Genomic DNA, 12,366 nt, shown 5'->3' with positions numbered 1-12,366 from the left:
TTATTAATTGAGTGGAAAGAAAGGAAGGAAAGAACAGAAAACACACAACATCACATCTCTTGAAGAAGCGTAGGGCTGAACTTGAACCGCGGGTCCAGATGAGCCCGAGCATATTTGTAAATCTATTTTCTGCTCTCTTGGACTGGCAGCTGACGATGCCATGGGCCTCTCTGTTTTTGCTTCCTCCGTCTTCTTTACCCTTCAGCCAAGCGCATAAGGCGTGTGTGGCTGTTCGGCCGAAAGGGAGTTTGCAAACAAGCAGGCTGAGCAAAGCATTGACCATTGCTCTCAGCGCAGTATGCTTTGGTATCAAACTGTCGTATCATAACCGGTGGATTTGTCATCTCTGGTCAGGACATACACAACAACCACTTTATTTTTTTTTTCTCGTTTTTATATTCTCTTGGCGATGACTACTGAAACATCACTGTATCGCAAGTGTCGAGACATTTTCTACGTCGCAAAAAGATGCTTTTTAACTGTCGCCGGGCTGGAACTTGAGACTGATGCTGTTCACGCAGTGGCGCTCGTCCGTCGGATTGCCGAATCCCTCGCCCTTGAAGACGTGTCCCAAGTGGCCTCCGCAGGCGTTGCATACAATCTCGATTCTCTGGCCGTCGGGATCAGGATGGCGTCCGACAGCACCTGTACGTATCGTCAAGATGTGGAAAAATATAAAAAGCACACAAGTACAGGTGTCAGTGTAATGAAAGCATTGAAAAAGCATCATTCGAGTTGTCTCTGCTTGTCCTTGCTGTCTCGCTGTTGCTTACCAGGAATAGCATCGTAAAAGGAGCACCAACCGCAAGCATCAAACTTGGTCGAGGATGTGTACAGAGGTGCTTGGCAACCTGCGCAGCGGTAGACACCCTGCTCTTTGTTCTTTGTGTACTCACCCGTGTACGCCATTTCGGTGCCCTTCTGACGAAGGACACGGAACTGTTCAGGTGTGAGGACTGCTTGCCACTCCTGGTCCGATTTCTGATGGGTCATGTTGGCACTGTTGAAGGCAGGCGTCGCTGCTGCTGCTGTGGTCGAAGTTGCGTTACCCGTGGTGGCGGATGTCGAGGTGGTCGAGGGCTTGTATTTGCTTTCGGGATTGCTGGTCTTCTTGAAGGAGGAGAACAGCGAGTACGGCCGATAGGAGATTAAAGCAGGTGTTCTTGTCTTTGTTCTTGCACTTGCACTTGCACTCGCAGCTACAGTTACTAGTGAAAGGATAGTTGAAGTGTGTAAAGTGGAGAGTCGGTGTGAGGTTGAGTGTGTAGAAGACAACAGGACTCGTGCTGGGATGAGGCTCATTTTAAAAGTTAGTGTAGGTTGCGAAGGGTATGGGCGGACTCTTACATTCGTCAGTGGAGACTGAAGAGGTGACGGATGACCAACACCTTTTCTGCGAGATGGCGACTGTGACGAAGTTGCATTTGTGGCTATGCAGCAGTTGTCCCAAAGTCGCACTTTAGATCACAACTAGACTGACAACGCGCTCCAACTGTTCTATTCTTATATGCAGGTTTATTTCGAAAACGTAGAACTGTATCTGTAGCGGAACTGTAACATTATTACTACACTATCGTAGCCTGTTGGCAGTGGTCAGGTTGATCGCCACCTTGGATGCGTCCTTCGCATCAAACGACGGCGTCGCTTTGTGCTGTGACCTGCTCGATAACGGTCGATCGCCACTGACGCTCGATACAGGCGTACTGGTGGTACTGTTATTGCTGCTAACGCTGCTGCCAGATGGCTGAGGAGGATCGATCAAAAGAGGAGGCGGTGTAGGCTGTTGTGACGCATGCGGGTGAAGATTACTGGGACTAAAGTATCCCGTCACATGTGTCGCCTTTGTCGCCAAGGTCTCGATCACCTTGCGCGCTGTCGATGTTCTCTTGACGGACTTGCTGTTCCCATCCTTACTCTTGTCCTTGCCCTTGTCGTGTGCGCTTTCTCCTTGCCCAAATGCATGTGCAAAGAACGGCAGTGGACTCCTGCTCGGTAGATGCATGGCTTCAAGCTGTGCAGCGAGCTCCTCCGCACTCTGGTCGCTCTTCTCAATCATCTCAATGGCACGATCAGAGCCCGGATCCGTCGCAGACTGTTTCGTGCTGTGCGAAAGAGGTTCAGCATCCGATCCTGTTCTCGAATGAGCCCTTTCGTAAAGGGAGACAGAATGCTGGAGATCAGTAAAGGCACCTAACTGAGGTGTCGTATGCTCCGAGGGTATCGAGACCATATCTTCCTCACTACCGGACAACATATTCAATCCAGCTGTACTCTCAGATCCCTCGTTTCCTGAGGTCGCCCCACTAGCTCCCGAGGAAGGCTGAACAATCCACCAGTCATCCCCTGCCTCCTGCACCTTAAACTTCACAGGCGTGTCCTCGGCCTTCTCCTTGCGGAGCTTGTGGAGGCGACCCTTGGCAAGGGTTAAGTCGTGGTACAAGTAATGGATTGCCTCGCCGACTCCATCCTCTGCGCGGATCTTCTCCCCCATCATCTGCGCTTTCCTGATCATCTTCTCGTCCGTCGTAATCGTCACCAGGGCCGATGTTAGCTTCTTAACCGTCAGTTCATGGCACCAAACACCCACGCCAGCCTCCTCAAGGCGCTGCGCCCAAAAGTACTGGTCGCCAAAGAAGGGTTTGATCACCGTGGGGATGCCTGCGCGCAGACCGGCTGCTGCCGTACCTGCACCTCCATGATGCACACACCCTGCCAACTGAGGGAAGAGCCAGTCGTGGGGAACGGACTTGAGCATGTAAATACTTGGTGGGTACACAATCTCTTCGCTGGCCGCCTTACTGGCCGCGGACAGAGGATCGTCCTGACTAGTCAGGCGATCCGACCATCCTTTGGAGATGATAGCGCGTACCCCAGATTTGACGACGGCATTAATGATCGCCCTCGTCATGCCATCAGGGTCGGGCACGACCATCGATCCAAAGCCGATATAAACCGGTTTGTTGTTAGGATCGGCCTTCAAGAACGCAACCAAGTCCTTGGGAGGTGTCCAAGTGAGATCAGGGTTGTCGAGGAACCAGTACCCTGTGACATGGACCCAAGAGTGCCAGTCGCCTGGTGCTGGAACGAGATGGGGACTCCATGAATACAGACTAGGCACATGGTGGGCATCCATCTTCTCCAAGCTGGTCGGCCCCAGACCAAGCGTGTCCTTTCGCCATTTATTCACCTGACCAGAGATGCCTTTCCAAAAGACCTGCTCGATCATGACATAAGTCATGTAGTTGTATGAGCGACCGAGGTTGTGTTCAGGCACAGCAAAGGGATGGGGGAAGTTGCGTGTGCGCGTCCAAGGGAAGGGGAAAGCCCTGAAGTAAGGGATGTCGAGTCGCTCCGCAATATGGATACCAGCCATGGCCGAGGGAGATTCGATCAAAACATCCGTGTTCTGGCATGACTCCCAGGCCGTATCCAAGAGCTCATCCAACCAGCCGCGGAATCTTTTAAGACTCTCGCGAATAAAGGATACCGTGAACATCCCATTCTCGACGCAAAGCTCGATAAGCTCTCCAGGATCACCCTAGTGACACAACAGTAAAACATAGTATGAGTTGGGATATAGCTCCATTTGACACTTCAAAAAAACAATGCAGGAATAGGCTTCTGCGCTTACCCCAACTAGGCCAAACTCGATTCCATGGCCCTCGATCCAATCCTTGTACTCGCCATGTGTGGAAATACGGCACTTGTGTCCGTCCTTCATCAGCCTCTTGCACAGAGCGATGTAAGGCTGCACATCTCCACGACTACCGATGGTCAAGCAAGTGATGTGCAATGGTCTCGCGGTTTTGCCCGGATATGAGGCCCAGGACATACGCTCGACATGAATGGGTTCCTCCCGAAGCAATAGCGAGTCCGTGACACGAGGTCCCATAGGATCATCCAACTCAGAGGACGGCGTTTCAGCGGCCAGAGACTGTGTGCGTAATTTTAGTCGACGCGCCTGGGCTTCTGGAGTGGTGCGGTCAATGAGTGTGTTCAAAATGGTGTTACGGGTCTCAGTCGAAGAAAAATCAAAAAAGATTTCGTCGTCTTTCTTGGTGAGAAGACTGAGTCCGTGAAAAGATAATAGAGTGCCCTTATCCTTTTTTACCTCCTGAACATCAGCCAATGGCACAATGACCTGTGTGCGTGTTCTGTACCATTTAGACTTGAAGCAGAGGTAATTGTCAGACAGATAGACGTGTCCCGAAAGCGGAACAATGCGCAAGAGATATCCAGAAACGACAGCGCTCAGTCCTTCAGAATCCGGCAAAGAGAAGTCCTTCCTGAATGCCTCCTGTTCCTTCTCGCTCGTTGTCATGGAAGAGTCCGCAGCACCAAAGTCGGACTTGTGATCGCTGAGCCAGCTGGTCGTACCGCGAATGGAGAAGGATAGCGCGTGCCGGTATTTCTCCTTCTCATTATCTTCCGTATCCGATGTTGGCTGTGATCTACAAGGGCTGCTACTCCTCGAGCCGAACTTGATTCTGTCAGGATGAAGCAATTTAGGACGATGGCGCACAGGTCCCGCAGCCTCCGCAGTGGTTGCTCCCGTTTTCACCGAAGCACTCGTGCTGAGAGAGGTACTGTCAAAGATCTTGTGATCTCGATTAAGGCTGTGGTTCTGCAGTATGTCCTGTTGGTACTTCTCGAATTGGGTCTTCAAGGCAGCTAATGTCTTGGGAGCGTCATTGAAGTAGGCAAAATAGAACTAATATGTATGCTAGGGTCAGAACTTGGTCCAGTTCAACACTCACCCATCAATGCAACAGCAAAAAATATACTTTCGCTTACATCTTCAACAGCAAATGATTCATCACTTTCCACCGCCTTCACATGGATCGCCTGTGCAAAAGCCATGGTGTTCAATTCCATGTCCAGCACATTACCCAGCGGGATCGAGATCTACCAGAAATAAGGGCTTATTTTGTTAGTGGACAGCATTTGGAAATGCACAAATCTCTCATCGATGTGAAGGTACCCAGGTAATTATATATTACTTTGACTTTTTCACCCTTCATTCCGGCATGAAAGATAGAATTTGAGATGGCCTTGACCCAATCCATTTTTAGTAGCGGAGAATCTGTCCTGAAGGTGTACTTTCGATTGTTCATGAAGATATGAAAGTCGAGATCATTTTTGGGCGAAGGTTCAGCAGAAAGCGCATGCTTGAGAGCAATCGTTTTGCTGGGGCTATAGATATCCTAAATGTCCACAGATACAACATGACCATGGCGATCAGCCCAAATTCCCGCAAGGATCAAGTTCACGATGTCCAATGCCAAAAATGCTTCTCTTACGCTCTGGTTTGAGTAATAGCTGAGCACGTCGTTTTTAAGGATGAACCAGTAGCGCGTAAACTGCTTGGTGGTTTTCGACTTTTTCAAGAAATATCCCTCCTTCTGAACGACATCCTATTTCATCGATATAGATGGACAGTTACAAGTTGTATGCGTTAGATCTGTAACCCACTGCAAAGCAATTAGTTCCTTGGCTCTCTCATAAATTAAAACATCGTTTATGATGCTAACCTGGTTGCCCGGGAGGTTAGCGTAGAAGCAAATATGGTTTGACGTCAAATACATATATCCACGAAGAAGCACCGACCGGGCCAGCTCGCACGAGAACTCTACCAAAGGATGAATACAAAGATTAGTCATCCATTCATCCCAGCAGCCGAGTAGGGGATGCGGTAGGTAAAAGCCTTGCTATTATGGTTACCTCCAACGAACTCCTCAACTTCCGGAAAACCAAATGCTGCCTGCAACTTTTCGGCGATAGTCTTCTTATCTCTCGGGGAGCCATAGGAAATAGCGTTAGTGGATTTTGAGATGTCACCATCTTCACTCATAGCACGTTCCCTCTCGGGCTCACGATTCTCATGTTGACGGCGGTGATTCTCATGTTGACGGCGGTGATCCTCATCGCCACTAAAGTCCTCGTCTTCCACATCCGAGTGGATACCCAGTCCATGGATGGACTCTTGTCGGATCAGCGTCCGGCGAATCGATCCCCTGCCTATTAGTGCATAGACACATAGTGCATCACCGCGCAAGGAAACTATGTCAGTCTCGAGCTCTGGCTTTGTCAGCATTATTTTATGTGATGGACTCCATGCTTGTCCGCAATTTGTGCGAAAGCGGGACTGCATAGGTCGTGAGCATCATGAATGCACTCTCAGCCAGCGGGCTAGGCCTTCTCGTGATGCCTTGTTCCGCCTACCTTCGTCATTCACGTGAACTATATCATCGTCCTCTTCGGAGCTGAAGTCGGATCTCTGTTGAGAGCCGGCCATGCTTTCCTACAAACATGAGAAAGCAAAGAAAGGCATGATAGGTATGAGCGAGAAAGTACAGGCCCCCTCAGTCTTTTCTCCCCATTGCCTCGTAAAGAGTCGCTTCGAAGGCAAACAAGTAACTATATACATCCCCAACGGAAATCTCGTAAGCGTTCCTGCATGTCCGCTTTCACTCTCGCACGTTTACTACATCCCGCCAGAGATATTGTCATAATAAAAAATAACAATCGACTCAGTCGGCTGTTACGTCCATTGTTCTTTGCTCGCTGGCATATGACATTCCTTGCTATTGTTCCTTTGGTCACTATCACCCATGACTTTAAAATAGGTCACACAGCCTGTTGTCCTGCAATGGACCGTGCTATGGAAGCACAAAAAGGATCTCTCTTTTTCTTTTGACTGTGTTCCAGTTGCTGAATGAGATACACCAACATGCGCCCAAGAGGTACAGGGAAGGGTCAATTACCTGGCGCAGCGCTGCTGTAAAGAACTGCAACAGAGCAGACCCACTAGTTGGTGGTTTGACAGTCATGTCGTTGAGACTCATGGCTACTGCGGTTAGTTGGCGGGACTATCGGTTCTTATTTACGGAGACAGGTCGCGCTTGTTGTTTGAGTGTGGTGTATTGTGGTCGGAAAGACGCTGAGGAGTGTGTCCTGGTGAATTTCTGCAAAAGAGAGTGCTCGATGACACTGCAGCGTGCCGGGTAGTCCTGTTCACTGGGCGAAGCGCGTTTTACTAGAGTCGAGGCTGATTAGACTGTGCCTCTACGATATTGAAAACGTGTATGGTGAAGCAGAGGGAAGACAAAGAAAAATAAAGGGTAGAATAGGGAAGAGGAAGAAGACGAAGAAAATGAGGTGCAGTAAAGTCGAAGGCAAAAGGGCAGAAGAGCAGTCCGTAGACTTGCGGCTTTGGGTGAGCAGACGAGGGGTGTGATGAGGTGCGATGCAAAGATGGAGGAGCGATGGAGGAGAAAGGAGGGGGAGGCGAGAGCTCTTTATCTTTTTTGTGTTTTGGCAGGGCTAAGCAAATAAAAATGTGTCCCCCACTCCATCCTTTATAGCGAAGTATAGGAGGGCTGCAAAGTGCCGAGCGCCAAGCAAAGTCCCGATTTCAACATAGCCACCATGCGTGGGACAGAGTCCGATTTATCGGTGAAAGTCTTGGCAAAATGAACACAATATACATGCAGCCGGCTAATTTACGGGTACACCGACGGAGGAACAAGATCGTCTGTATTTTCTACATGGTAGGTACGGAGATTGTTGCGAGAATATCAAAGATCTCCGTTCAATTCTCACGCGGACTTTGGCAGAGCAGCCTAAGGACGCACAAGTCTGGAGATAAGCAAATGATACAGTTAAATTAGCTGAATAAGATTACAATGACCGTTGTTAGGGGGATGTCGATGTCGATGGCAGACTACTTACTGGGCATCGATCTGCTTGATTTGGGGCAGCATGATCTTCATCTTGAGACGGTAGGTCGTAAAGTTATTAGTCTGAAGTGGGTTCCCTTCAGCATAGACTGTCTCGAGTCCAGGGCAATTTTCCTTCAATTCAGTTTCAAAGTCTTCGAAGGAATCCAGCTGATTGTTGCTTGCCTAGAAAACAAGTGAAATGTAAAAAAACCAAACCATTAACGGAGGCAAAGAGACATGCATAGCTTCATTTTTCAAGACCAATAAAAGCATACCCATAGCTCTTGCAGGTTCTTTAAGTGTCTCAGATTTTCGAGCTTTGAGATCCTGTTGTTGCCGATGTCAACTGTGGTCAGCTTGCCCTACATCCACAAGAGAAAACAGTTAAGGTATATCAATGTGAAAATAACTGCCACCAATTCGCACATCCGGGGCTGTCAGCAACATACATTATTGTCAAATCCTTCGATTCTGGAGATCCCGTTATGGCTCACGTAGATCTCCTCCAGACTTTCGAGTTCCTCTAGCCCTTCAATGGCTGTCAGTCGGTTGGACTGGATGCTCAGGATCTTCAATTTCTTCAAACTTGACAGATTCTATAATAGAAACGGATTAGTGAATGTTTGAAATTCTGTTCCTACAAGAGTGAGGGGCACTAGTGTTGAAGTGCTCGACATCAGCGAGCACATTACCTGTAGTTTTGTAATCTTGTTCTTTCCAAGCCAGAGTTGTTCTAGGTTGACCAGGCTGTCCAAGTTTTCGATCACCTAGTAATGTTTAATGCCCAATGCGTGTAGACATCTTAATGTATGTCTACATGCTGAGGTATTGCTTCAAAAAAAAAAAAAAAAAAAAAAAGGTTCTTTCGTACCCTGATGCGGTTTGATCCCAGTTCGAGGTTCGTAATGTTCACCAGAGCACTCAGGTTCTCGATGACCGTGATCTTATTACTGACAAAATATAGGTCCGTGAGATTGACGAGGTGGTCGATGTCTTTGATGTGGCGGATGCCATTGAAGCTTAAATCCAGGGACCTGCATTAAATCAATGTCGAGCATGAACCTTCATGCGTTAACAGATGGTGGATATACTCATTAGAAATGTTTTGTCCGCGCAGTAGCTCTTACCTCAACTCTGTCAAATTCTCAAGACCCTCAATCTTGCTGAATCGATTGTCGTACAAGTCGAGCTCGGTAAGAGATGTGAGCGCCTCTAGGCCTCTGATCCTCGGGATCAAATTTTGGCGGAAAGATAATTTCTGTCCAAATGATAGTGCGAGTGGAACAGGCATTACTGTCAGCACTCATCATATTCTGCCTTGTTAACTATAATGGTACCCTGAATCCTGCCTGTTATGCTATACCTGAAGGCTCTTGAAGCGCTCGAGATGCAACGAAGGAATGTCATCAATTCTAAGGTGCGTCAGCTCTAGTTCCTGTGTTCATACAAGTACAAATGGTAAGCACTCGGCACTTGTGAAGGGTATGATCCACCGCAATTCGCGCCTCAAAACAAACAGTTGGTGTACCTCGGTGTCGTCTGGGAAATCTGTCAAAAAGTCTGGACGATAGATAGTAGATTAGAGCCAACGCTTCATTAGAAACTATGATGCCAGTGCAATCAAAATTTTATCCGCGAGGGTATTACCTCCGTCTGAAGTTTGAGGCTCTTCTCCATTGGGGATACCACGCCTGACCACGCCATTCTCCTCGTTACTCTCGTCGCCGGAGTCGTCATGGTGATTGTTGTTCCCGCTCTTCCTTGCCTCCTGAAATAGCCTGTTCTGCTCGTCCGCATCGAGTTGCACGCGTTTCTCAGTCATTGTGGATGTTCGTGTTTGTGATGTGGGTTGTTGGAGAAGTGAAGTTCCTGACTCCAACTGCACAGCACAATTCTTACAAGTGACTGGTCACTAGGAAGCAGAGATATTGAACGCATTTTGCGGTTTTTTTATTTTTATTTTCCCTTCAACACATCCGACCGACCGACCGTCGTCAACCAATGGCAAAAAAACCACCCTGCCGAATCTGTCGTAGCAGAAAATGGAGGAAGAATAGTTTGGGGTTCTACGTTTGCGAATTTGGCCACCAGCTCGAGGTAAGGATTCGCCCTGGAGGTGATGCAACCACAGCTGTGTTACCTCTTAGCAAGAACTGATCAGCCATTTTTTGTTCGATAGGGTCATCAAGAGGAGGAAGGCGAGTTCGATGCCGGTGGAGGCAACACATTTGAGAGGAAAACAAGGAGACCCAAGAGGAAACGTAAAGAACGAGGACATCAGCGTAAGTATGACTTTCTTGGTTTGGATACAGAGGGCGCAGACGACCACATATGCTCATCGATCCTCTACATATCATCAACTAGAATTAAGTGGAGCTGATGCGGACTATGTATGTCTTCAGGCAATCCAGTTGGTGCTGCGGAAGCAATTGCATACACTGATACATGATTTGGGGTTTCCACCAGAGCTAGAGCATGTTGCCCATGAATACTGGTTGCTTTACATGTCAGGCCTTGTGAAGTACAAGGAGAAATGGAACGAGATCCCAGAGAACACGGATACGAATGGCCTGGGCGGAGAAGATGTGAGCGACAACGATATTAGTGGCATCGATGGTGAAGTAGAGGAGATATTTTTTGACGAGGATCTCGGACCTAGCGGTGGAAAGACATTCGATCGATCCCTGTTCAAAGACAAAACGGTCGATAGAGATAAGGCTCCGGATGCATTAGATCAAATGGCCGAGTACCAGGGAGGGCATAGCGAGGATAGCGACTCAACATCAGAGGGTTCCGACGCGGACAGGGACGAGGATAACTACGACGGAGAGATGTCGCCACATGACGCAGATTTCGTGGACGATGGCAAGGAGATTAGCGGCCGTCAATCAACGTTTAAGAAGTCTGTGCAATATTACTATGATCCCACGCGCCTCTCACTGGCTTTCACCATCTCAATTTGCTACCTCTCAGCGCAACATTTGCAAATACCAGTTCTTCTGGCCGATTTTCGTCGGTAAGCATCACGACGAGGCTATCAGCCTTGGTAGGACACGTTCTTCTTGCTGAATCTGACATGACATTGTACTATTCACTGTAGGTGGACCATGGATGGACGAGTCCTTTATTACAATGCATCAGACCATCTACCAGCGGACCTGACCAAAAGGCTCAGCTTAGCAGGTACTAGCCTTCTGTTTCCAAAGGTATGATCCGATGCGACGAGGTTATGTCTATTGTTTATGACAAGATCTCTTCAACAACTAATTCTTGCTCTTCGGCTTTCAGTCCAGGACATTGTCTAGTTTCTATCAACCTACGAATGCGCTGTTGAAGCTGCTTCGGGAATCGCTTGGCTTCAAGAGCGACATGCCCAACTTAGCCCCGCTCATCTATCGGTTTGTTCAGGAGTTAATGCTGCCAGGTAATCCACTTTCTTTCGCTGCTTTTTAGCTACTGCTAATCACCATCAACATTATCTATGTCTGACCAGCATTTGCTCCGCAACTATTAGTTGAAGTTTACCCCTGCGCGCTACGACTGTTCCAACTCTACCTCGATGTTTGTACATCACCTCAAACACAAAATCCTTTTTTGACTCAAGTTCTCGTCGATAACGCTCCGCTGAGAGCTCCTGTGCATGCCATGGCCGCTGTGATTATTGTGGCCAAGCTATTCTTTGGTTTGGATGGAAAGCAAAGGTACTGAAATTGACTCTTTTACCATTTGCCTGTGTCATGAAATTCGGCACACGCTAAGGCGATCTTTTATTATTTCTTTAAACCGTAGATCTGCAGATGATCGGTTATACTGGATGAACGCACTACCGCAGGAATCTTCATGGATCAAGTCACTGGATGTTTTTGATAGCGTCCAAGCGCAGACTACACTGCCTTCGTCGTTTGGGTACTTTCTTTGAATCGGAATATGTGCGTTTTCTCTCAAAAGACTAATGGTTTCAAACTAACATGAATTCCCTTTGCACCTTCACGTGGTTCATCAGGGAGTATGAAGAACTTATCCAGGTCAACCCAGACCTTTACAGCGAATATTCCAAGGGTGCGCTGCGGCCAGCAAGAAAGCCAAGTATGTGCCTATGTACTTTCATGGATAATGCCATGAGCGGAAATAAACCCTACAGGAACCATATCAGGCCTTATTTTCTAATCTTTTTATTTTTATTTTTATTTTTCTTTTTATTATAGCACTCGCCCATCTGCTTGCGGTGTTTCAGTCGACAGAGTATGTCCAGGAAGTAGACCAGTACAATGGAGATCAAGGAATATCTCCAGGGTTAGAGGCATTCATAAAGCACCTGAATACCGATATACATCCTCCCGAAAACTTCATGGACAGTGACGACCTGAAGCCTCCGCCTTTGAAGCCTGGAGAAGAGTACGTCCATTACAAACCAGATGATGCAGCCGTGTACCTGGGCAATTACGGGCGACTCTTAAGCTATGCTAGCAATGCCTTGTCCATGGAGCCGAGTGTATTACAGGAAGAAGTCGCATTGATGGAAAGGGTTGTTCTGTTTGAACGTCGCGCCCCGAGTATCTTGGTGAGCCAATCCCGGAAACGGCTGTGGGAGCTATTTGAGCCCAAATAAAGCACGTGATATCCTCTCCTGATATTTCAACCCCTG

General features: G+C 48.0%; 4 protein-coding genes across 4 annotated transcripts; 1 reads left to right on the top strand and 3 right to left on the bottom strand.

Annotated features, from left to right (window-relative positions):
- Window positions 1-110: 110 nt before the first annotated feature.
- On the bottom strand, window positions 111-1,497 carry BC939DRAFT_453230 (Mss4-like protein). Its single transcript, XM_051555901.1, has 2 exons — window positions 774-1,497; window positions 111-645 (listed from the first exon to the last, which is right to left on the bottom strand). The coding sequence occupies exons 1-2, from the start codon at window positions 1,300-1,302 to the stop codon at window positions 476-478; spliced, it is 699 nt and encodes a 232-aa protein (XP_051411639.1). The 5' UTR covers window positions 1,303-1,497; the 3' UTR covers window positions 111-475.
- A 73-nt stretch (window positions 1,498-1,570) lies between these two features.
- BC939DRAFT_503666 (uncharacterized protein) lies at window positions 1,571-6,845 on the bottom strand (the record flags this gene model as incomplete). The annotated part of the gene is made up of 10 exons (XM_051560429.1): window positions 1,571-3,538; window positions 3,632-4,067; window positions 4,161-4,711; window positions 4,795-4,905; window positions 5,001-5,204; window positions 5,301-5,414; window positions 5,532-5,629; window positions 5,722-6,018; window positions 6,223-6,301; window positions 6,765-6,845. 10 exons carry the CDS (start codon window positions 6,843-6,845, stop codon window positions 1,571-1,573), a joined length of 3,939 nt encoding a protein of 1,312 aa, XP_051411638.1.
- Window positions 6,846-7,727: 882 nt separating this feature from the next.
- Window positions 7,728-9,159, bottom strand: BC939DRAFT_397756 (uncharacterized protein; the record flags this gene model as incomplete). Its single annotated transcript, XM_051552380.1, has 7 exons — window positions 7,728-7,904; window positions 7,997-8,083; window positions 8,171-8,317; window positions 8,414-8,488; window positions 8,593-8,755; window positions 8,849-8,979; window positions 9,085-9,159. Coding segments are annotated over 7 exons (855 nt in total), but the record flags the coding sequence as incomplete, so codon positions are not given.
- A 518-nt stretch (window positions 9,160-9,677) lies between these two features.
- BC939DRAFT_453224 (uncharacterized protein) lies at window positions 9,678-12,362 on the top strand. Its single transcript, XM_051555900.1, has 9 exons — window positions 9,678-9,818; window positions 9,901-10,003; window positions 10,086-10,737; window positions 10,822-10,927; window positions 11,010-11,145; window positions 11,236-11,422; window positions 11,511-11,627; window positions 11,725-11,807; window positions 11,927-12,362. The coding sequence occupies exons 1-9, from the start codon at window positions 9,723-9,725 to the stop codon at window positions 12,328-12,330; spliced, it is 1,884 nt and encodes a 627-aa protein (XP_051411636.1). The 5' UTR covers window positions 9,678-9,722; the 3' UTR covers window positions 12,331-12,362.
- Window positions 12,363-12,366: the final 4 nt, after the last annotated feature.

This window comes from Gamsiella multidivaricata, assembly GCF_025024155.1.
Source record: "Gamsiella multidivaricata strain RSA 2152 chromosome Unknown BC939scaffold_37, whole genome shotgun sequence".
NCBI classification, from domain to species: domain Eukaryota; kingdom Fungi; phylum Mortierellomycota; class Mortierellomycetes; order Mortierellales; family Mortierellaceae; genus Gamsiella; species Gamsiella multidivaricata.
The sequence above is the reverse complement of the archived record's forward strand: the minus strand, read 5'-3'. Positions and strand labels throughout refer to the sequence as shown.